The sequence below is a fragment of the Lepisma saccharinum genome, chromosome 1, assembly GCF_977018435.1.
Source record: "Lepisma saccharinum chromosome 1, izLepSacc3.1, whole genome shotgun sequence".
NCBI classification, from domain to species: Eukaryota; Metazoa; Arthropoda; class Insecta; order Zygentoma; family Lepismatidae; genus Lepisma; species Lepisma saccharinum.
The window spans coordinates 71,007,591-71,032,571 of record NC_139229.1 but is presented as its reverse complement, the minus strand read 5'-3'; the positions used below and the strand labels follow the sequence as shown (position 1 = coordinate 71,032,571).

The following is a 24,981-nucleotide window of genomic DNA, read 5'->3' as shown; positions in this document are numbered from 1 at the left end:
GTTATTTACCTATGTATTGAGATTTTCTGACAAAAGTGAGGGGGTTGCTTGATATTTACATAGGGATGGATTATAAGATATTTGGGTCAGAGCAATGAAGGTTTTTATTCACTTGAAAACGAGAGGGAATGAGCTTTCTGGAAACGTAGTTTTATAATAGATCTGAGTAACAGGAACGCTAGACAATGATTAGGTTCAAATATTGATAGTACAGAACCGTTGTCAACAACATTTAGACAATTATAAACATTTTAGATTATTCTTTCCAAACTGACAACAATATTAATTTAACAAGATGCTGATTCCAACTTATCTTTTTTGCTCCTCGTCGTCACCTTGCCATCAAAGGATCCCAGGTTCGATACCCGGTGGAGGCACATAGTGGTTCGGATCCCACTTTAAACTGTAGGTCCAGTCTCGATTAGTCTTACTGTGCATAAAGTGGCCTTAAAACATCAACTCAATCAATCTTTTTGCTCGATCTGAGCATTGGAAATTTTGTTACCCAAGATGCAACTTTCACAGAAACAAAAGTAGATTTTTTCTGTAGATTTTCTGGTGCTGAAACGAAAATGACAATAATTGCTATTGATTGGCCCTTGCTTGTTTTCATGTTTTTCAGAGGTGAAGGGGGAGGGGTGAGGATAACTGAAGCGATAATGTTGAATCGTATTGCCTCATGTTGGTAACTTATTTTTAGTTTAGTTTAGTTAAAGCAGAGCTTAATTATTGCCCGAAATCGCTTATAATTGGATTGAATTTCATGCTGAACAGAGAATGTTAATTGTTAGAAAAGTAGAAAGTGAATTACCAGATTATAAGAAAAACTTTATTACCTGAATAGTTCAAGTCATTGTTTAAATCGCCGAATTAGACGACAGGCAAGAAAATTATCTAGCAACGCTGATTTCATCCCTGCCCGCCGACTCACTCCCGCCCCTACTTGCGTTTCAGCAAGGATTGGTAAAACCACAGAGAGAATTTCTCTGTGATGAAACTATGCTGTTCCGATATTAAGTTTCTTAAGTAGTTGTTATTGTTAATGAAAATAAAGTGAGAAATGTTTATAAACAAACGTTCAAGTGGTCTTGAATTTCCAAAAAGGAAGAAAGAACGGGAAAAATATTGTTATACACTTGTTTATAGCACATTCAAATTTGGAAATAAAGTTTTTTAAAGACTTTTTTTGTTTTCTGACACTGCCAACTGCCATACATGACAATAACCATCGCAAAAAACATCTTCTCTTTTAATGTTTATGTTTGATTCTAGTTTTAACGTACTTTGTTTTATGCATAATTGTACGGGTTTTTACGTGTCGTGTAGAAAACCTTTTTTACGCGTAATTTCACAACCCTGTTTGTAGTTATGTACCTAATATAAATGTAGGCGTGAATTAAGAAAGGAAAGATTTTATTTTTTAAAGGAGTAGGGGCACACAACTGAAAGTTGCGAGAGGGGGGGAAGCTGAAAGTGTTAGTTACGCTACTGACCTTATCGAAGATTAAGTCTCGTTCATAAGAAAAGATCTGGCTATCCTGCTTCTGCACCACCTCGAACGCCCGTTTTACCCTCTCCGTCGTTGGTATGGTGCGGGACACATCCAACTGCTAAACGTCACTAACACTATAGTTCAAATCACAAACCCTGACACCTTCTGTAAACAAAACCACCTGCATGCAGAAAGCATTGCAAACTCATAGAAGTAAAATAATCCACACGAAAATCCAGCGTTGTTACAGGATTCATTAAGTAAGGTAAAACAATGGCAAATTTGTAGTATGGGATACGCTGCCGCAAATGACGTCTCACTTTAAACCCAATGCTCTTTCTTTTTTTTACTTATTGCTTCACCTTTATGGTTAACTCTTTGCACCAGTAATCATTTCCCATAAATTTGGCTTATTTTTTCTTTGAATATATTTTACTTGCATTTTTTAGACAAAATGATATAACATGGTAATGTATATTTCTAAGGTTTGATATAGATAGGAGTGTATTTGAAATTTGTTTGTACATTTTATGTAAATTGTATCTTATGTAAATAAAATATATAATGGGCATAAACAGCCATATGCATTGCTGTAAGTCCAATAAATATATTGATGATGATCAAAACAAGACAAAAAGTTCGTAAATTTATTGCGGTTGGAAACTTTGACAAGCATCCTAATAACGATTTTTGTTCCGCCAAATATAGTGCACTTCGTAAAATAACTTGGTGACATGGCAAGGCAAGATAAGTGTGAACATTTTGTAGTAATATAACTTTCAATGAGCTTAGAGATTTGTGTACATAATGATATTTTATAACATTGGTTATTTTCTAAAAATAATCATGTGAACAGCAAGGAAGTAGTGCAACTTAGTAATATTGCCTGACTTAGCCTTAGAAAAATAACATGCCGAGTTCTATGCGTGAGGGAAAGTCTCCGTTTACTCCGAGCTTGTTTTCAAAACACCAGCAAGGACAGCCTTTGAAAAGGGGTGAGAAACAGATTCTACTCAATATTTATGTAACTTTCTGTCAGTAGTATCCTGAGAAACCAGTAAATGAAGTGGTTAAGTTGGTATCTCAGTGCAGTGGTGTGTCAGTGTCTGCAGTTTTATGGGTTATGAAAGAGAGAATGACCGGGAGAGTAACAATGTATGCGGCTGCATATTCGTCTGATGTTTTGAGAACAGGTTCTCACATTCAGAGGCTCTTATATAAAATGAATAGGTGCGGCGAACTATGAGTGTAACAGCAGATGATTGCGGTCATGGATCAGCTGACGCGGAGTGATACATCGAATCGGTGAGACCGTTTGTTTACAGAAGGTCTCAGGGATGGTGATATAGACCTTAATTCCTAAGAACTCTAAACCTGGCCGTCCTAACCTACACTTTTGCTTAGTTTATGGTGACCTGACGTCCCGTACTAGCCGAGCGAGTCCCCTTTCTTTGAGTCTGTCCCGATTTTTTTAAACGTAAAACGGGAAACCAAAATGTTTATTTTTGTGACAATGGCTTATCGACAAATTATTACTGCAACAGTACACCTTCTCTACTATTACTATGAACTATGGAATTGTTGGGTAGAAGTTATTTCACATTTTAATGTCAACAATGTGCCATATTCCAATTTTCTTAGAACAGTGGTGTTTCCTCTCTGTTTACCTGGAACTAATGCCCCAACTGAACTCATGTTTTCGTACGTGAATGGCTTGTGGACAAGTGACAAGAACGGTTTTTCAGTACAAACTTTGAAAACTACGTTGATTAAGAACGTGAACTTTAATCATATGTTTGTAGACTTTTACAAAATGTTATTATTTGAAAAGAATGATGTATTGAAGATGATTCATTCTTCGGAAAAATATCAATGAACGACATCTAATATGTTCTGATATTTATCCGTTGCAATTATCTTTAAAGAATAGATTGTTTTATATAGGATAGTTATTGATCGCACATTATCACAACTGGACGAGGAGTGAACACTCTTTCTATCGCTCACATTGCCACTGTTGCTTCATCCCACCACAATGGCGCTAGTTACAGGTTTAAACACTAAACACCATGCACTTCACACCTCTACTTACCTAGAATAATTAAGAAAAAGGATTCGACAAAGCTCAGGTTCATGGTGCAGGAACTTCACATGAGAGAACGACAATGCACGAAAACACAAGTAAAGCAGATGTGGGGGCTTCGTAAAGCTATTTTCAGCTTGCGTGTTATTCCGCGAACGATCAATACGTGTAGCCTGCCTTCAGCTTCTTCGACATTGCCTCAGCTGTGATTCTGGCACTGTTTGTCTGTGAACTTCGTATCTGAACTCTGATGTATATCGTTGTTTTCGTCGAAAGTTCAAGTCGCGTGGTTAGCATAAAGGCATAAGAAACATTTGTAAAAAATAGTGAAGAGAAGCTTATCTCTTCGGATCACGTGACTAAAGCGATAACAGTGCGGTTAATAACATCCAGGCATGCGGTTCAGATAAGATATGTAGTAATGAGCGCTCGTATGAAATTTTTCTATGGGTGTAAAAATCAACAGGTTATGCCTCTGTTTCTGGACGAAAGTGTTAACGGTGTTCCTAATATGCCCGAGTGCTGTAGTGGTACAAATTATAAGGAACACATGGAATGCACTTGTTTTTTATGAAAATCATAGGAAAGGTAATCAGAAATACTGAAAATAGTGTGCTACATTCGTACTTATCTCTTGTATTCAGTGGCGGTGATTAGGGGGCAGTTGCCTCCCCACTTGTGCCCCAGCACTATGCTAAACCTTATCTACAAAGGGAAATATAGTACTGTCATTGCCCCCCAGTTTTGGGACCATGCCGCCCCCCCTCGATTTTGGAACCCAATCGCCGCCCCTGCCTGTATTTAATGTGTTATCATCAACTAAGGCAGTGAGAGGTTGCTAAAGTGTGCGTCGCGAAATGTTCCATATTTTCTCTGAAATGACACTTACTTCTAAATAGGTGCTTATTTAGTACTTTTCATATGGGCACTATTCACCGGATGTTTACATTTCTGTGCTTTCTTGGCACTGGCGGCGACTGCACTTCCGATTTTTAAAACAATGACATTAATTTAAAGGTGGAATGGCAGTGTCTTCGGAAAAGGCGACAATATTTGTGTGGCTTTTGGTTTCAACATGAGATAGGGAACAAACAATTGTTCTCAGGTATCTATGCGTAGTTTTCACAGACCCGATACGGAAAGATCAGTGGATTTAAGCAGTAAAGCGAAAAGATTGGACACAAACACGAGGGAGTAGGCTCTGCAGTCGGCACTTCATCAAATCAAATGAAAATATTTTACGTGTTTCGAAAATTATAATCGTCTAGCGCACATGTGTTGATTAAATTTAAAAGTTAGATCTATGTATAATCATAGCATTTGCCTTTTGGTTGTTGATAAACGTTTTCTCCATGGGCGTCGGTAGGTCAGTCGACCACTCATCCCGCCTCTGGAAATCCTTCATTTGTTGCAAAGAAGCAGGAAGTTTGTTATTTTTATTGTTAATAACAGAAATAAAGTTCACTTGGTTAGTTTTCGAACAGAGTAATTACTCGTAATGTAAAATATGCATTAGATCGAAAAAAATGAGTGAAAAATACAGGTACCAGGATATTTTTCATATTCTACCATTTAATTAAAAGAATAAATGGTTCTACAGTTTTTAGAATTTGACAAATTATCATTTTAGATGAGGTCACACAATATAAACTTTGTCAGGATTTTTTTCTAACTTCTAAAGTCCTTTCTTGAACAACATTTGCAAAAGTTAGTAACAAAATACATTAACTGTGCATTTCAGTATAGTAACTATGAAATGTAAAAGTATTAATGGAAAATAGTTGCGCTGGCTGGATATTCACTCGGCTTGTGGATTGAATAGCATGATAATAATAAACAACAACAACAATAATAATAAAATTTTATTTTAACTGTAGTAATTATTATTATTTACTTTACTGTTGTGATCGAAGTATGTCAATAATTAATGTAAGCTTAATTTCAACCTGGAGAAGTATTTTCAAAAACGGAACTGTTGGTTGAAGATGAACATTGCCTTGGAAAATATTAGTAATGTCTAGAGACCGGATGTTTAGGCACTAAAAACATATAAAATAGGCAGGCAAATAAGCACTTATAATTTTCAAAATAGGCAGTAAAATAGGCATTAAAATACAAATAGGCAATAAAAAGACAATGAAATTTAACTCAAAATAATGAAGATAGACATACAAAAAGAAATAGGTGTTTAAATATAGAAACATAGCTGTACATTCTTTATAGTTGCTTAAAAAAACCAGGAGCTCATCATTAGAGACAGGAGTCCAATATCGTACTTAATAAATCACTGCAAACAGGAGTCACGTCAGCCCAAAATTTTCCATTGTATAATGGCTACACACAATAGTCTGACAAAAGAAATTGTTGGCTACTTCCAACCAGTAGGCAAATTATTTAAATGTACACTTTATCACTGCACATAGGGTTATTTCAGTTAAAAAAAATTCCACTATATATTCCACACAGCAGTTCGAACTAAGAAACTGTTTAAATGCATTTCAAGTTTGTACTGTATGGTTTGGCAGTCTCTGAATAAGAAGCACTAATTGTGGTTGCACATCACACCAAGGTATTTCTTCAGGTGATCAACCGACAAGTTATGCCTGCAATCGGACAACACATTTTTTAGAATTGAAAAAGATCTTTCAACCTCCACAGATGTTACCGGAACATACTTAAAGCACGCGAGAACATGTGGATCTAACTCAGTTTGTATATTTTCACCTTTCAGAACTTGTTGAATTGCCCTTAATTTGTCCAAGTCCTTATTAGCTGCAATAACTCGCTAATTGTTATTTTTAAATTTCTTGGAAGCATCGGAAACTAATCCTGGGAACAGGAAATTGTATGCACAGAGTTCAGTCATGTCCCAATTTTAAAGAAAATGTCTAAAATAGGAAACTTTATGAAATAATATAGGCAATATGGTATCAAATAGGGCAAAATAGGCAAAATTAAATTGCCTTTAAATGAAGCTAATCCCTCCCCCCTGGCCTTCGCAACATTAGTTTTCATCATATCTCTAACAGGAAAGAATAGGCATTTTGCCTAACATCCGGTCTCTAGTAATGTCCCTTGTATCTGCATCCAAAGGATTCAGGAAATTGCCAATCTTTTCTAGGTACCTTTGTTTCTCTATATTACTCAAACATTTCAAATGATCCATTTTGTTTCCAATCTTTTATAAGAAAATAAGCTCGGTGACGATCTGTATTCCACTTGTTTACATTGGAAAATTCGCTAAACCGGAAGTTCTCTCCCCGCCATCAATAATCGAATTGTCTGATCGATATTTTTTTGTTTACTCAGGAATAACCCCCATACAAAATGTTTCTGAATTTGAAGTGTGTGTTCATTTTTTAACTTAAGGCAAGCAACAAAACCACACTAACTGAGCATTGCAAGTGGTAGATAGGCCTACATTCTGACTTCGACGCCGCTGAAAAACCTTGAAACAGTCTTAAGGTCGTCGTGAAACAAAAAAGTTTGGGAAGCACTGAACTAAGGAAAAGACAGAAATTGCAGTGTAAAATTCAGGCTCGACCAGGTCTCTGCCATACCGCGTAATTGCTCTACCAACTGCTAAGGAGCCATATCTCCGTTGCCAAATAGTAAGGTCGTTTGTAAGGAATGACGTTCTGGTAAGGCGTCCAAAAGGTCAACCTCACTTCCCCGATAACGGCTTCTTGCAGGCTAACGAGGTTCTGGAGCCTGGACGCACGGCCAGGAGAACCCTCTGTGCTGTCGTGCTGTCCTGTATTTGTCGTTGTGTGTACTGAGTGTCCCTTTATAGCCTTAGATTTTAATACGTAAGAAGATTCTAGCCCTCTCAGACAGTATAGTTTTAGTTCTTTTTAAGTAATGAATGAAGGAATTGTCTTAAAAATTGAGTTAGGAAGTTTTGAACAGACCTATTTCATTTTCTTGTCTGGTCTGTCGTCAATTTTGTTTTAGTTAAGGGACTTACCTCGTATTTTGTGACGAGCAAAAATAGCCTATGTGCTGATGTGCCAATATTGTAAAAATCAATCAATCTATCAACCAAATAGTAGGGTAATTTACAACTCTACACCAGGAGTCTTGGGTTCCAACCCCTGCCTGAGCATGAGTGTTGTTTGTGAGTGTTCTTTCATCAATTTGATCATATCATCACTCATCCTCATGTTCGCGGTTAGCCAAAAGTGACAGAAATGCGAAGTAAAATAAACCAAATCAATCAATATAACTATACACTGAGAGAAACAAGACACCGTCGACGTCAACACTGTTTCAAAGGCAGCAAGCAGCTCCTGCTGCGGAAGTACTGACGGAAAACATTCCACACAATCAGAAGAAGCCATTAGCTGAATTGGTAGAGCAGGTTCCGGATTCGAGTCCTGGTCGAGCGAGTTTCTCGTTGAAATTTCTACATTGAAGACATTGTGTGTGCAAAGAGAAAGATCCCGGTACAGCGTACCGTCAGAAAAGAATCGCTAAGCACACACGCACACTCATATATTGAAAACCGCTACGCGCCATGTAAAGTTTAGGGGTCATCATAAGATAGAAATTTTTTAAGAAAGTGAAAAAAAAACAAGAGGGAGAGGAGCGAGTCAAGAAAAAAAGAACGAGGAGGAACAGAATGAGAAGAAGAAGAAGAAGAAGAAATTGAGACAGAGATATGCAGAGACTAAAAAAAATAAAGGAACGATTGAGTTGGGTTGAGTCGGTGTTTTAAGTCCACTTTATGCACAGTAAGGCTAATTGGGACAGGACCTACAGTTTAAAGTAGTATCCGAACTACTATGTACCTTTACCGGGTATCGAACCCGGGGTCCCTTGAAATAATAATAGGGAAATGAGAGAGTAAGCGAGGGAAGGGATTGAAGGTAAATAAATACATGATAGAAACAACGTGAGAAAGGAAGATAAGTAAAGAAACCAGAGAGAGAGAGAGAGAGAGAGACAGAGAACAATAGGAGTCGAGAAAGATAGAGAGAGAGTAAGAGAAATATATATATATATATATATATATATATATATATATATATATATACTGTAAGTAGCGGACAGAGTGAGAGAAAGAAAATGAAAGCTAGAGAGAGAGGGCGTGCGAAACCAAACTACAATAATAATTGATTGATTGATTTGGTGTTTTAAGTCGACTATATGCACAGTTAGGGTAATCGGGACTGGACCTACAGTTTAAAGTGGGATCCGAACCACTATGTGCCTACACCGGGTATCGAACCCGGGACCCCTTGATTATATGGCGGCGACGCTACCACTGCGCCCTTACAATATAAGACTCGTCGTTTGTCTTCAAGGGCGTATTTCGCGAGGGAGGCTCCAGAGGGTTATTTATTTCAACCGCACGAATTGGGAGGCAAGGATTACATTGGGATCACATACCTTTGAAGTACAGTAAAAAGATTTATGCACACTACTACTTATGATACTATGCATAAATGTATAAATCAGGAGCTTTACTTTTCCACAAATAGAAATATATTTATTTAGTGTTGTGAACAGTACATCCTTTAGGACTTTACACGGATCTATTAGTAACATTCTCTTTTGTTTTTAGTCAATATTCAATTCTTTATCTATTTGACAGTAATTCCTTTGCCCGGGCAGTTGTTTTTATAAATATTTTGGCCATCTTAACAATACGGAAGCTAGATAATGAATACGTGATGTTATATACGTATACCGTCTTTTTACCTATTCATGTAATAAAAACAATACAATATTATTTTAATTTAATATTATAATTAACATTAATTTAATTTTAACATAATACAATTATTTTGATTTAAACATGTATATTATTCTGAGGTACTTGCTTATGACCACCCTGCCTCGAAATATATTTCTAGATACGTGCCTGAGTGATATGATCCATTCTAGAATTGAGAAACAATTTAACCACAGCCATGTGGACAATTATTTTCTTTTCACGTTAATTTTTCTGTTTTCAATGATTTCTTACAATTTCTTTATATTCTTTGGATGGTAAAATATTGATCATTGCAGATTTTGTCTTTCGGGACTACTCCAGGACAGAATGGTATACTCAAGTATTGTTCGATTATTTTTGGGAATATGATAATAATATAACGTATAATATTGAAGTAATAATACTAACAATCACTGGCGGCGATTGGGTTCCAAAACTGGGGGGCAAGAACATTTCACTTTCCCATAAGGTTTAGCATAGTGCGGAGGTAAAAATGGCAAAAAGTGGGTGGCAACTGCCCCCGCATGCTCCTAATCGCCGCAACCGTTAACGAAAAGCGATATCTATGCCCTAAGGTTGCCTTGAGTTCGATGATTTCTTTGAGGTTCGGCCAACAGATAAATATGTCCGGGTAGTATCAACTAGGAATAAGGTTCAAGTTCATTATTAAAGGTTTAAGATGTCGTTGTAAGAACATTTTTATATGTTATGACTAGGGACGTCTTTCCTTCCAATCATACTATTCTTTCCACTCTTTTATAGGTTGTTTTTTTACTGGAATGAGCGATGTTCTTTGAACCGTGCAAACTGCTGGCTGTCACTAGCGTGTTTTGTGCCACGTTCCACATGCATTTTTACTCCGTTCAATAGAAATCTGTATAAATTGATTGATTGATTGATTGAGTTGGTGTTTTAAGTCCACTTTATGCACAGTAAGGCTAATCGGAACTGGACCTACAGTTTAAAGTGGGATCCGAACCACTATATACCTACACCGGGTATCGAACCCGGGACCCCTTCATTACAAAGAAATCTGTATAAAATCGGTTTCTCAATGTGAATTGACAATGATAATGGATTTTAAAAACAGATGTAAAGAGCTTCAAAACGAGACCAATATTGTATTTGTAGGACTATCCAATGCTAAGAAAAAGTTGTTTCGCAAAATTGATAAGAACTTTCTTTTTTAGAAATCGAAAAATACTTCTTTTTCGAAAACTAAAAAGAAAGCACGATTTTTTTTTCCGAAAAATCAGCAACTATTTTTTTTCGCATAACTGCATTCTGGTTGGTGAATATGTCGAATCATTGAATATGATAGAGAATTATACTTAGGTTTCATTGATTTGGAGAAAGCCTTTGATAGAGTTCCTCGGTATGTGTTATGGAAAATATTAAGAAAAAAGAGAATAAAGCAAGAACTAATAAAAGCTATACAAAGTTTTTACAAGGAATGCAGAAGTTACGTAAGGACAAGCAATAATAAATCAGAGGAGTTTGAAGTTACAGCCGGAGTAAGACAAGGCGATATACTATCACCTTACTTGTTTATAATTTTAATGGACGATGTGCTAAAAGAAATTAAAACAAAAATGAGGAACTTCCAAGTAGGATATTGGAGAATGAAAGCACTAAATATTTCAGAGCTGCTGTATGCAGCTGATACAGTTCTCTTTGCTAACTCACAGAAAACTTACAAAGAAACTTTGAATACTATAAATAATAGCCTAGTAAATAAATCAATGAAAATAAATGAAGATAAGACAAAAATTATGAGAATAGCCAAAGAAGAGAAACCATGCATAATAGAGTTTGAAAACGAAGAACTGGAATAAGTTAAGGGTTTTTAATACCTCGGAATAACCATCAACAGCAATGGAAGAATAGGTGGAGAATTAAATACAAGAATACAAAACACAAACAAACTACGTATATTATGCTATCAATCAGGGGTTTCTAGGAAAGAAAGAAATAAGCCAGAAAACAAAAATGGCAATATATAAATCAACGTATTTACCAACCATGCTATAAGGGAGAGAATCGTGGGTATTGACAAGTAGGCAGATACAGCAGATACAGACAGCGGAAATGAAATATTTAAGAAGAGTGGTTGGAAAAACAAGAAGATATAGAATTAGGAATCAAACTATCAGGATAACGCTAAATTCAAAACCAGTGGATTAAAATGTCATCGAGACACAACTGAGATTGTTTTGCCATGTTAATAGAATGAAGGATGGAAGAATACCAAAGGAAATATGGGAGGCAAGATCAAGAGGAATAGGAAAGATGAGGCCCCAAGGAAGACAACGGCAAGCGTGGAACAAGAACATTGAGCAGACCCTGACCAGAAGAGGCATTAAATGACATGAAGCAAGGAAGATAGCAATGGATCGACACCTTTGGGTAGAAGAGGATCCGAGTAAGTAAGTAAGCAAGATAAGAACGGTTTTTTTACAAATCGAAAAATACTTCTTTTTTCGAAAACTAAAAAGAAAGCACGATCTTTTTATTCGAAAAACGATTTTTTCTTCGAAAAATCAGCAACAAATTTTATTTTCGCAAAACTGCGTTCTGGTTGGTGCATATGTGGAACTTTCCGTTCCGTCTCTTCACAAAAAAGGCAACGGATCGTTCCCGATTGTTTAATTTCTTTTGATATTCACTACATTTTTTTTTCTAAATTGTTAATACTCTTTAATAGTACATATTATAGCATTCATATAAGCTCACACGTGGAAATACATTGTTGCCGCAAAGGGGGTTAGCAAAACACGGTAGCGTGTATGTTGCCTTTATTATTTGTGCCTTGTGGTTCTCGTTTTTTCTTTTTTATTTCTTAGTCATTATTATTACTTACTAGCTGATTACCCGGCGTTGGCTGGGTATTTATTTATCCCTATCTTGTATTATACAGGAAAATAATAAATAACTAATTTTAAATGTAGATCGTCAATGTCACCAATTAGCCTAGCGACTCCGAAAACTATGGGTTCGACACTAATCTAGGTCATTTGTGGCATTTTATTTTTAATCCCCTCTCACCCCCCCCCATGCCGATAGGTGATGAATTTGGAGTTGAACGGCACTGCGAGCGACTCCGAAAACTATGGATTCCACACAAATATCGGGTTGTCGCAACACAAAGTCATATCAGCCTGAATGTTAGACAATCCGAAAAACACTATCGTTGTGCGGGATTGCATAGAGTCACGGATGTCTGTTTGTGCGGAATTTAATATCCGTCGTTTTCGATTATTTTTACATGTCACCCCTTCCCACCCTACACCTTGGGGTACCAGGGGTGTCTTCCCCCATAGTATTATTTGCAGATTGCAAGTGATACGTGTACCAAGTTTGGTTGAAATTGCTCCAGGCGTTCGAGAGTTATGCCGGAACAAACAAATATACACACCCACACACACAAAAACACCTACACACATACATTCAGTTTTATATATATAGATAGATCGTGTCTTGTGAATTTGATTGTTCTGACAGAGATATCGTCCTCCTGTAAAAGATCTTTATAAAAATTAGGCTGCTCTTTACATGCCCTTAGTTTCGTGGCTACGTAAGAGACTAAATATAGTAATGGGACTGCTTTAAGCGTAACCGCATACTGGTTGAGCTCACCCAGAGTGGATAAAAATATTGAATTTTATTTAAAAAATCATATTTGATGTTTTTTTTTATTTAAACCGGATTTCTTTGATTTAAATCGATTTTAAGATTTAGAAGAACGCACTTAAAACTGCTTGTATGATAGTGCACTCATTGTGTTATTGCTTTTTTAAGACAGATTCGGAGCTTTGAAACTGCAACCAGCACACCATCTACAGTCGTTCCTTTTTTCTTGAATTTTATTTTCCAGTCCTTCTATGTCCGATTTACCTACCAGCAAAATTTCAAACCAGTCAAATAATAAATGAAATTTTTCCCAGTTCCGTGAGCTGACGTGATCTCCATCCGCGCAAATTTGCAAAAGGGAAAAAAATTCCACAAGACTCGTGTCCACCGTATTTTATATTATTTAATATTTTATTGATGTAAATATTTTAATATTAACTATTATTAATTTAATACAGCGTGTTATTTCACTAGTCTTACATCTCGTCGCTGTAATAATCAGAGATAAAAAAGAGATCATGTTAACGTTGTGTTTCGTGAAAATTTTCATTTCGAACTCTTGTTAAGTTTGGTGCTATCAGCATGCTTTAGCAACCGATTTTCACGACATGTTAGGTGATGGATGTGACTGAAGACGGCCCCGTATTACTGAAAGTCTGGTTGGTTGATTTGGTTTATTTCATGTCGCTCCTCTGCCACTTTTGGCTAATCGCGAAAATGAGGATGAGTACGATAGGATGAAATTGATGAAGTGACACTCACAAAGAATAACCATTTCCAGGATTTTTCTTGCGCCGTAGCGCTGTGTTTGGTGGTTTTAAACTTAAAATTTGTTTTCTCCAATCAAAATGGAACTCATGTGTTCCATTGCAAAAATTAATAACATATTGTCTGTCTTAATTCGTTCTTGACAAGGTTTACGATTTTAAAGTTGTTTTTTCGTGTGAAATCAACTGTCAGGTTTAGTTCTAATGAATACTCAAGTTGCAGCATGCTCGGTCATTTGAAGCTAACTTCTGGTATTAAGTTACAAATTTATTCTCACAGCAAAATTTAACTATAGTTTCAATTTTATAAAACCAAGACCATTTTATTGATTTACGTCTTCCCCTCCATCTCGTGGCAGAAACCCTAATTTCAGAAATTCTTCGAAACGCAAATGCATGTAAATTACTTGATGGTGAGATCCATGAAATATGAGTAAGTGTAGTTGAAGTTCGACTAGGGGCAGCTGATGGGGCTACAGTCCCTCCTGAGTAAGAAACTCAGGAATGACCAAATGCAAACTCTCCTTTAAAAGTATATAATTGTTTTATTTCATAACAATAAATACAAACTGTTTTTAGAACCTCATTTGAGGGAATACCGGCTTTCGTAACTGGTAAAGAAGTTCCTACTTTTCAGATGATCTGTAGCGCTGTGCCATTCCTTACACCGCAACCGACATTTTGTACGGAGTCCCACATGTTCACTGTATCACAGACTATTTACAAAACAACGCTTTGATGACTATGATGATGATACCTCGAGCTTGATGGATTGTCACGTGGTCAGCAAGGCGTGGATTGCAACTCAAATTGGATCATGTCCACTGATTTCTCCAGATCGTCATGTAGTACGGTGTTGTTTCCGCAGTAATATAAGCTGAAAAGAAGTTACAGATTAATGTCCTGTTTGGTGAAGAGGACGCTAATAAGTCTCTGTGTGGAAGGGCAAGCGAGATTCACTGTTTAATTGAATGTTTAAGACGTAGCTAATGCGTATATGTTACAAGTAAACCATTAAGAGCCAATTATTTTGATATTCGAACAAAGTGAGATAGTTGGAATTTTTTGTTTTGTTTGATTTTTTTATATGTTGAAGTAAATCATGAGAAATTAATATTGTGCAATTTTGAGACCCTGAAAAAAATGTCCTTCCCTGTACAAACTTTAAAAGTTCAAGGTAATGAAAAGTGAAACATGAATAAGTTTGGAATACTGTATCTTTGGAAAGCAACAACACCCCAAACTTTTGTTTTGATATTCTGTTAATATAAGACTGTTTGCTTATGTTGATGGGGCATTGTTGCTTTCCATTGTTATGCTTCAACAAAGAGGGTCCAAAATGCAGTTTTTTCATGTTTTCAACCCATATTTGTTTACTGGGCATTGAAGCTCACTATTAGGACAAGCTACCTGATATAGCACATTACTTGGATATTGATGAGCAGATGTAACTGTTTGAATACTAAAAAAATTGCAAAATGAGCAACTTTAGAATTAGGGGAATTATTCTACAGAGGAGAAAAAACTTTTTCATTCCACGGCGCCCTTACACTGAAAAAAATATCGGTGTTAAAACAACACAGACAGTGGTCCCAGGAAGTCTACACCCCATTTTGGTCAACGTTTATCCTCAGTGGTGTTGAAATAACACAGATAAATGGTAACGATCAACACCTTTCTAATGCCACTGAGGTGAAACGTTGACCAAAATGGGGTGTAGACTTCCTGGGACCACTGTCAGTGTTGTTTTAACACCGATATTTTTTTTTCAGTGTAGTGTTTCAAGATTTTACCGCAATGGCCAGGTCAGAATGTAGGCCTATCTAACACTTACAACTCTTAGGTTGCTTGTCTTAAGTAAATAAGCACATATGTCAAAACTCAGAAACATTTTATGTATAGAACGTACTTAATAAACACATATTTGGAACAATTCTGAACATATATCGATGATCCGATTCTAAAATCATGTTTAGATTAACAAGTAAGTGCCATTTCAGTGAAAATATTGGAACATTTCGCGGAGCACCTGTAAGCACCTCAAGGCGCCGCGGCGCACACTTTGAAAACCACTGGCGTAGATAATGAGTATAGACTTACAAGACCTGGACATTCAAGAGCACAGAGCTACAATGCAATTCGTACCTAAACAAAGGTGGCCATTCTTTATGTTTTTGGGGGAGCCAATTAGAAATTGTCATACACTGTTGTTGACTAACATTGCTGCTTTTCATGTTATGCAAGAGGTAAACCATCCACAAATGTTGTCCTCTATGTAGGGACCGTATTTTTCTCAATTGCAATAACACCTAAAATCATTAATAGCTGTTTATATGTGGAATTGTTTATAAGTGGATAAAATGACATACTAAAATATTTTCATTTTTAATCAATCGCAAAATAATGCAAATTTTGCACTTTTACATGTTTTAGTATTTTTTTCGAGAGTTTAACATTTTCTCACATATTCTATTACCACTGCGAAAACAGTAAATTTTCTGCTATGTATTTCATTACATTCTGGCAAAATTAGAATTTTATAAATGCAGCAGACAAGTTGTTATTTCTGTACTATTTTTCCTCAGAATTTTCCAACGTTATCAAAGGTGTGGCTCAGGAAATGCAATCGCGATAAGATTGAATAATCCAAGTATTTCGGGACTAGTGACTCGAATTTCAGGATACCGGAATAAATCACTTATTCCCTTCCCTCCTCTTGCCTTTTTATTGGTTCCACGCGGCTGCAAAATACAGTTGTTATATGCCGAAAGAGGCAATGCATTACGGATATATAGGTGACCATAAAACATAATAGCCCCGTCTAGTTCGCTGCACTTTTTGACACTAGGTGCAACGCAAGTGTATCCCGGTGTCAGGCTGGTGCAAGGGAATGACGTTCAACTAAGCAGACGGATAGCGGTGTTCAAGTTCAGATCCAACAAATGCCTGTCTGCTGCTTTAAACGTCCATTTGATTAGTTAGCACGCACCACGTGACCATACAACACACACTACACCGCTCCAGGACGTAGTGCAAACGGTGCAGACACCAAATCGACGAAGTAGACGAGTCGGTGTTGCACCGTGTAACCAGCTAGACGTGTGAGTCAAAAAGTGCAGCGAACAAGACGGGGATAACATACGGGCATATTCATAAATGGTAGAGGTGTGTAAGGGGTGACCTTGTACGTAGTACACCCAATTGTCAACATCACTTCCACCTAGTACACCCTGGACTGCATTTTGCAGACAATGGAGGCTCTGGCGTCTGAACCTACGGCCAGTATAATCTTCGCAGGACTGTGTGTGTGTGTTGTCCTGTGTTTTGTCCTTGTTTGTGCTGAGTGCCCCTTTACAGCCTCAGATTTTAACTGAAGTCAGAATATTTTAGTCTCCGACATTCCAGTTGTGTTATTAGTTATATGTTATATAAGGTAAGGGGCTGAACCCCGGATCATGTGACGGGTGCAAAATAGCCTAAGTGCTGGCGCACCCAAAATTTTCAATTCAATCAATCATAAATGGTAGGTAATCAATGAAGTTGATTATATAACTTTCTTTTTTGTTCTCAAGTTCTGCATTGAGCAGTAGATAACAACTGAAAACTTGATAATTTTTTGCGGAGTACGATGTAAAAGCAATTTCTTTTTTGTAAAACCAACACCTGAAAGCCAGTAGAATTTCTCTTTTTTTTAAAGGAAATCAGGTCCCTAATCATAGCCTTTGAACCTCACCCGTTTCCATCCAGGTCCATGACGGAAACTGCGTTGAAGAATATGTGGTTGGGTCCTCCGATGAGCTTCAGGGTGAAGTCCGGCTGGAAAGACAGGCTGGCTGACGCCGTTCCGTTCTCCAAGTCCCTCAGCAGCCCTTCGTCCGCCGCTATCATGGAGTTCAGTTCGTCGCCTCCCTGGATCACTTCGTTCGACCTGGAAGAGAACAGAAAAGAATACATATTTAAGGAGGCGTGTTTCGGCCTCATGGGCCGTTCAGACCTTGTCACAGATATAATGGATCAATGAGAAACAAAGAAAACCCAATGATCATGACCATACAATAAAGGTATTACAAATATTTTGCAATGATAGAATAATGAATTCAGCAGTATTTAAACTGTGAAATTGATATGATCCATATTTTAATGGGACTTCACCGCTTGAAAAATATGTTACTGGTTAATACCCTTTTGTGAGAGAAGGCTTATTTTTTGTGTTATTGTATATAAATAGTACCTTCTTTGTAATGCCTATCTCCGGTTTAATATTTATTGTGTTGTATGTTTTTTATGCTATGTACAATACTGATTGATTGGTTGATTTGCTTTATTTTACTTCGCTTCTTGTGCCACTTTTGGATAATTTGCGAAGATGAGGATGAGTGATGATATGATGAAATTGATAAATGGACACTCACAAACGTCCATACCCATGCCGGGATTCGAACCCGGGACCCCTGGCGTCGTAGCGTGATGTGCTAATCACTCCGCCACGGGGGCCGGCGATGTACAATACTACAACCAGCCAACGTTAGTTACTAAAGTCAGCCCAAAGAACAATTTGGAATAACGGGCTAAGAGCAGATATTGGCTCGGTTATTGCTATTACATACCTCTTAGTGTGGTAGTTCCGGGCATAGGTTAGCCCTATGCGACCATAGGTATGCCGATAGCTACGCATTGAGGTTATGTGTTATACTTGAGCAAAGACACCGATGAGGCGAATTCCTCACATTCGTTCGAAGTATATTTGCATTGTATTTACGGCACTAGTGTTTTCTATTTCTCTGTGCAGTGAAAGTATTGTCCTTGCCTAACACTACCCCTGTACCTGATAGGAATCTGTGTACTTCAGCGAGTCTCATCATTCACCGCCGAGCATTAGCCAATTATTGTTATTAATATACGTAAGGCAAGCACACACACACTTAATTAATTTAACTCAGAAAGATAGCTTAAAAGTATGGTATCCGCATCCCCACTCACTTTGACTAGCTACCAGTGGCGGCGATTAGGCGGCGCGTGGGGAAACAGTTGCCCCCTCCCCCCCACACACTTTTCGCCACTTTTGCCCTCGCACTATGCTGAATCTTATGTATCAAGCGAAAGTAAACTGTTTTTGCCCCCTAGTTTCGGCACCTTGCACCCACCCAGTTTTGGAACTAAATCGCCGCCACTGGTAGCTACTGTTCCTGGGAATGTATTCTATGCGCGAGATTGTTGGCAGAATGCAGGAAGTACGGAAGCAGGAAATCAGCCAGACTGGTCAAAGTCAGTCTGCAAACTGACAAGTAAATATTAAACAATGTTCCTTTCTTTGTTATACTTTCCTGTGGCCGTACGTGAAGTGAAATGTTGGATTTAGATTTAATCTTAAACATTTATCTATGATTTATGTGAGTTATGAGAAGTGTTAGTTCCTTCATACCTACGTTGAACGTTTGGTGATTACGTAACCTAGTTGCATGATCATTACTTGGGCATCCAGTGTTATTATACTCCTATCTGATTCGTTGGCGTTGTGATCAAATCGGCCTATCCAGAGACCAGTTGTTGAGTGAATGCACACTTGGTATTGTGTATATGCCTACATCTGAATGTGTCTTTAGGTTTCATGAAAGACTGAACATATTTCTTCAACTGTTCTAGGGTTTCTTGTCGGTGACGTCACCGGGAAAGGATGAGTGAGGCTGATTTTTATACTTGGGGGCGATCACATTTAATATACCCATAAATACAATTCTTGAATGTTCTCATTGCTTGCATTGTAGAAATCTTCTAGTCTGTGATTGTTTAAAACATGATAAAATGTTGGCAAACAACCAAAATAACTAACTAACTAACTCTCTAACCTTCTTAAACCTGAAGGTTTATGGTTACATCAACATATGCCTTCCATCTGTCCCTATCCTGAGCAAGATCTATCCACTCTTTCCCATCCCTACCAATTTCCTTCAGGTCCATCTCAACGTTATATCTCTTCGTCTTTGCCTTCCTACTGGTCTCTTACCATTAGGCCCCCAACAAGAATCCTGTAAACTCTTCTTTCCTCTTCCATTCGTGCCACATGGCCTGCCCACATAAGTCTTCTTGATAATTATTCTAATAATATCTGGATATGAATACAAATTATCCCTTTTAGGTCCAAAAAATTTTCTCAGGATATCATTTTCCAATACTCTTAATTTATTATTATTTTCTTACATATTATATGAGAAGATAAAAGTTTATGAAGAGAGAAGTAACACATTACCTGAATTAAGCCTGCTTTTTATTTCCTCTTTAATATCATTTTCATTTGTTAGTATTACTCCTAAGTACTTGAATTTGGAAACTGGTTCAAACGAGTTGTTGTCAATAATTAGATTTTGATTATTGCTGGCAATAACCGTAAATCCTAAATTGAATGCAAAATATGTGTATCCTTTCTCTGGCACCGTAAACTACGGTAGATAAGGAATCCTATGTCTCTCTCCCGTCCCTTGATTTCTTCTTTTTTTCCAAGGGAGGGAGAGAGCAGAAAATAAACTATTATTTATTCATTTTTCCGTTTGTTGCCCTCTGTCTCTCTTGGAAAGATAGATGAAATAAAGGGATAAATGGAAGGGAGAAAATGGAGAGAGAAATAAATAAATATATATATATATATATATATATATATACATACGTGTATATATATATATATATATATATATATATATATATATATATATATATAGGCACAGAGAGAGAGAGAGAGAGAGAGAGAGAGAGAGAGAGAAGAGTAAAATGATTCCCACATCCTGTCCCTAATCTGGCACCTTTAATGTTCCTGGTTCCACATTGCCGTGAACTAAACAAATGGCGTGTTTTTATTTCAATGTATTCCCGAATCCTCTAAATGTTTTCCTTTTGTCAAATTAATGTGTGAAGTGTTTAATTTTTTGCAGCGTTGAAGTCAGATGTGATGAACAATGCTGCTATGGCAAGAAACAGGGACGGATGCTCTGAAGATGACATTTCATATTTGTGACCCTTACCTAGATGTCATCTCAAACTTCACTTCCGTTCCGTTGAAGTTTATATCCAAGTAGAGTCTACCTTTGGTGAGTAGAGTTTCTTCTGATATCTCAACTGTAGCTCTGTAGTGTTCCCCTGGAAGACAATAAAATCATTATCATACTATTAATATCAACAGCGATATTCTTAACTCAACATAATATTTTTGATTACACATCATGATTACAGAAGGTAGACCTAGGTACCTGACAACACGTTGAGTAGGAATTAGAACTGAAACAACTCATACATTTTCTCCTCACCTAATAATAGTTAAAACGTATAATCTTACATAGCTTTTCTTCAATATTTGCTTTGGAATATATTTATACCTCACTTGATTTTAACGACAACAGACAGTTTTAAAGCTAGGCAGCATGTAGTAAAATATCCATAATAATAACTTGCTTATTATGTGCCAATAAGCCTAAAGTTGGCATTGCCTGTGGTGACGATCGTTTTAGCATCTACTGGTACTATTGTGACAAAGGTACATCTATTTTTTTTTAATTGGTCTTACCTCCGGTGTTGAAGAGAGTATGAATGTCTCCCCATATGGAAAGTGAAAGCGTTTGAAAAATATGATGAATAAGAATTTTCAGAAACCAATGTATTCCTGATGGGGAATCAACATCAACTTAAAGTTATGGCTAATCAAGTGGAAGTTTCGACTTTTCTGCATGCCAATTACTACTTCAGTCTGTCCTTTTTCCATTGATATCTTTTTCTATGCCATCGGAAGTTTTATATTCCCAAAAGAACAAATCAAATAATACTTCCATAAGCGCAATGCATTTCCCTTTGACTCCTACGGCCATCCTGGCAGTGTTGCCAAACCTAATGCGCATAAAAGAGCTAAATTTCACCGTAAATGTACTAGTAAAAACTTTCACGGAACTAGATTTACGAAACTGGATAAAGTTCCTCATAGGGTAATTTTAGGTGTCAATGAGTGGAGGTGGGGGTGGGAGGGCGCTGTTAATACCGTTAGCTTTAAAGTGATGGCAATTTATTTTTAGTTTTCACCGTCTAGATCCGGCGGCATCACCCATCTCAGTAATCCACCGATGGTCGTATGAAACAAAAAATAAAGGATTCCCGGATAACAATATTACGTCTTCTTCACGTCAGCCAAGGTGCTATAAAAAAGTAGCTGTGGAGGTAAGAGGTGGTGGTGCAACGAAGCAAATATAACAATATCACGTGCAATATGACAAAAATTGTCTATGCAGTGGGGCAGGGAGGCGTGCGCCCCAGGTCACAGCCAAACGAGAGCACGAAAGAGCCAGACCTGGCTTAAAGAGAGCTAAGTTGGCAACAGTGCTCTAGCCGCCGCAGAGGGGACGGCCACGCGGAAATCCTTCCCTCTTGCCCTTAAGATTTGTTAACGAGGCACATTTTGTCAACTTCAGTGAAATTATATACAGTTAAAACGAAGCTATAACAAATCGGAAACTAGTACAGCAAGATGCTCAACAACGATTACCTCGGAAAGATATTTATGGGTGGGACTGATTGTGTAGTTTTAATATTATTTTAGTGTACTTCAAGTTGTTATTAATATTGTGAGCCCCCGTGTTGCCAAACGGTTAGAGCTCTTGCTTTTGGTGAGAGTGGTTACGAGTCCTATGCCCGGAGGAACCTCCAAAGTTTTGTTCTTGATCCAAGGAAGAGCTACTTGATAATGAAAAAAATAGTGTGTTCTTATAAAGCTTTTCCCATACCGGTCACGCTGTCGAAATCTAATCAAGAGGTCTCGGGTTCAATCCCAAGTGGAGGCATATTCAACAGTTGTTCGGATTCTACTTTATACTGACCATAAAATGCATTTCAAGCAAACTTTTAGGCAGGCTTTTCCCGTCAAAAAGTTGTTGTGCCACGGAGTTTGGTTTTATTGTTATTAATAATGATATTAATGATTCCTGTGATGCACCAGCCTACACAACGGTGAATTCTGGCTCTATATGCGGGTTCCTGACGGTTGGGGAAGAACGACAAGGAACTGTTTTAATTCTCGGGGAGGCATTCCGTCTCTGCGAGCCAAAGCGAAGTGTCCCTAACAGAACCGAGCATTATAATGTGTTTCCTCTCATTTCATTACATTTTTAAAAAGTACAGATGCCGGCCTGTGCTGGACCTTAGGCAGATAACCCATTATAAAATTGTCGGCAGGGCACGAGGCTAGCCCAAAGTTACATCGGAAATAGCTCATCAGAAGAAGTAGTGGTTGAGAAGCGTGGCTCTAGATTTTGCTGGCCGTTTGAGACAAATAGCTTGTCTCTGGTGATCAACACCAACACGCGGTTTTAATTCTCGGGGAGGCATTCAGAGGCTCTTGTATGTGAGTTGATATGAGAAGTACAGAACTGAACCGGATTGATTTCCTCTAGACTAATTTGCCAATGCTCTTCTGTGCTGCGTCGTGCCGAATCATGCCGTGCTGACCGTTCACATGACTCTTCTACCTTAGACAGCATCACAAACGGTCAACACAGTTCGGCATTTCACATGACTAGCCGAAGTTGCAGTGGAAATAACTCATAAGAAGAGATAGTTGTTGAGAAGCGTGGTCTAGATTTTACTGACCGTTTGAGACTAACACCCAAAATAGGTTTTAATTTTCGGGGAGGCATTTTTGTAGTTCCGGAATTAACTTACCAATGCCGGTCCGTTATCTGCGGAACCGTGCCATGCTGACCGTTCTAAATGTTACTTGACACACCGAGCCATCCAATTACACGTTACTTTGCCTGAACGGCCCCATTGCACAGATACATGAACAGAACAATGGTGAAGCACTGACCACAGAATGGAGATTTGTCCTTGGTCATCAGGAACAGCGCTCCCCTGGCCGTTGAGTTCCTGGTATCGTGTCCCATCGTTCCACAGAAGCTCCCGTGGCAAGTGAAGCAGCTCCCGTGGGCGAAATCCGTGTCGAAGTTTCTGGCCCCGTGGCAGGGGATTCCGACGAACCTGCACTCTGAGATGAGCGCCTCCATGTAGAGATCCACCGACCTTAAGTGGCTGCACACTGATGTTTGGAAATCACCTGGAAAAGTTGGACGAAATATGAACCTTGGAAATGATCTTGCTATACACAGCACTAATCAATTATGTTAATTGAATTGGTTTCTTTTACTTCATTTTTCTGCCACTTTTGACCAATCAGATGACTGATTATGTAATGAAAATTATGGTGACACTCAAAAAGAACACCCATATCCAGGAGGGGATTAGAATCCGGGACCTCTGGGGTCATAGCGACCTGTGTTAACCACTCCGCAGAAATTACGCTTAAGTAACACTTGGCGCCCACAGAACATTTTCTGAGGATGTTAGGGGGTCACTAGTCCCGTATAGTTCCCTGCACTTTTTAAGTCTTTCTGCATTCACGCGTCTATTGCTCTCACCACGGGAATAGACCAGTCAAGGTCGGAGTCTCCCCTTGTCTCCTCCACACCCCTGGCCCTCCACGGTTGCCACACTTCTTCGAAGTTGCTCAGTTGACACTTCGCACGTTTACGTATGCGGTTTATTTCGTCGGTTGAAATTGTTGCTTATTGGCAACACTGTATGTGGGCGGCGTGACCTTGACTGGACAATTTTCATGGCTTTAGCTTTAGTTGGTTCCACGGTGCAACACCGACTCGTCTACTTCGTTGATTTGGGGTCAAGTAGTGTATTTGGTGTCTGCACCGTTTGTACCACGTTCTGGAGCGGTGTAGTGTATGAGACCACGTGATGCGTGTTAACTAATGAAATGACGTTAAAAGCCGCAGACAGGCATTTGTCGAATTTTCTGAACTTGAACACGGCTATTCGTCTACTTGGTTGAACGTAATTTAAAATTTTAATGGTGGGTTGTTTTGAGGAGGATAACTTAGTCAACAAAAGAAAGGAATGTGTGTTTTCCAAATTTAATTTTCATGTATGAGGCTAATATTTCGAAATTTCCCTGTATCGTGAGAAATTTCCGTTCATATGGAAACACTGATTGGGCCAGTTATGATATCTCCATTGTGCAATACTGCCACATATAGTTGCTTCTCAGTTTCAGGTTTTCGTAAGCAACTTACGTACGCTTTACATCATAGGAACTAACTTTAATTAGGCGAAGTTCTATTAAACGCACGGCCATGAAATTAAGCGGGTGGTAGAAGTTCACGCTGATGCCACGTCGGAGCACAACCCCGTGTGTTCGGAGGTTTAAGAGAATGAAAGATCTCGTTGTAGAATTAATTGGTCTTTGTAATCCATG

At 38.0% G+C, this 24,981-nt stretch overlaps 2 protein-coding genes across 2 annotated transcripts in view; both read right to left on the bottom strand.

Annotated features, from left to right (window-relative positions):
• Window positions 1–3,900, bottom strand: part of LOC145979028 (pancreatic triacylglycerol lipase-like) — a 35,609-nt gene extending 31,709 nt beyond the window's left edge. Inside the window, exon 1 of the mRNA XM_083112125.1 lies at window positions 3,585–3,900. Coding sequence (XP_082968251.1) covers window positions 3,585–3,627 — 43 coding nt within the window. The 5' untranslated portion in view covers window positions 3,628–3,900. The remainder of the gene's footprint in view (window positions 1–3,584) is intronic.
• Window positions 3,901–14,223: 10,323 nt separating this feature from the next.
• The window catches only part of LOC145978965 (inactive pancreatic lipase-related protein 1-like), a 42,239-nt gene continuing 31,481 nt past the window's right edge, over window positions 14,224–24,981 (bottom strand). The window contains exons 6-9 of the mRNA XM_083112041.1: window positions 23,527–23,772; window positions 20,705–20,819; window positions 17,425–17,619; window positions 14,224–14,568 (exon numbers count right to left, since the gene is read on the bottom strand). Coding sequence (XP_082968167.1) covers window positions 14,475–14,568; window positions 17,425–17,619; window positions 20,705–20,819; window positions 23,527–23,772 — 650 coding nt within the window. The 3' untranslated portion in view covers window positions 14,224–14,474. The remainder of the gene's footprint in view (window positions 14,569–17,424; window positions 17,620–20,704; window positions 20,820–23,526; window positions 23,773–24,981) is intronic.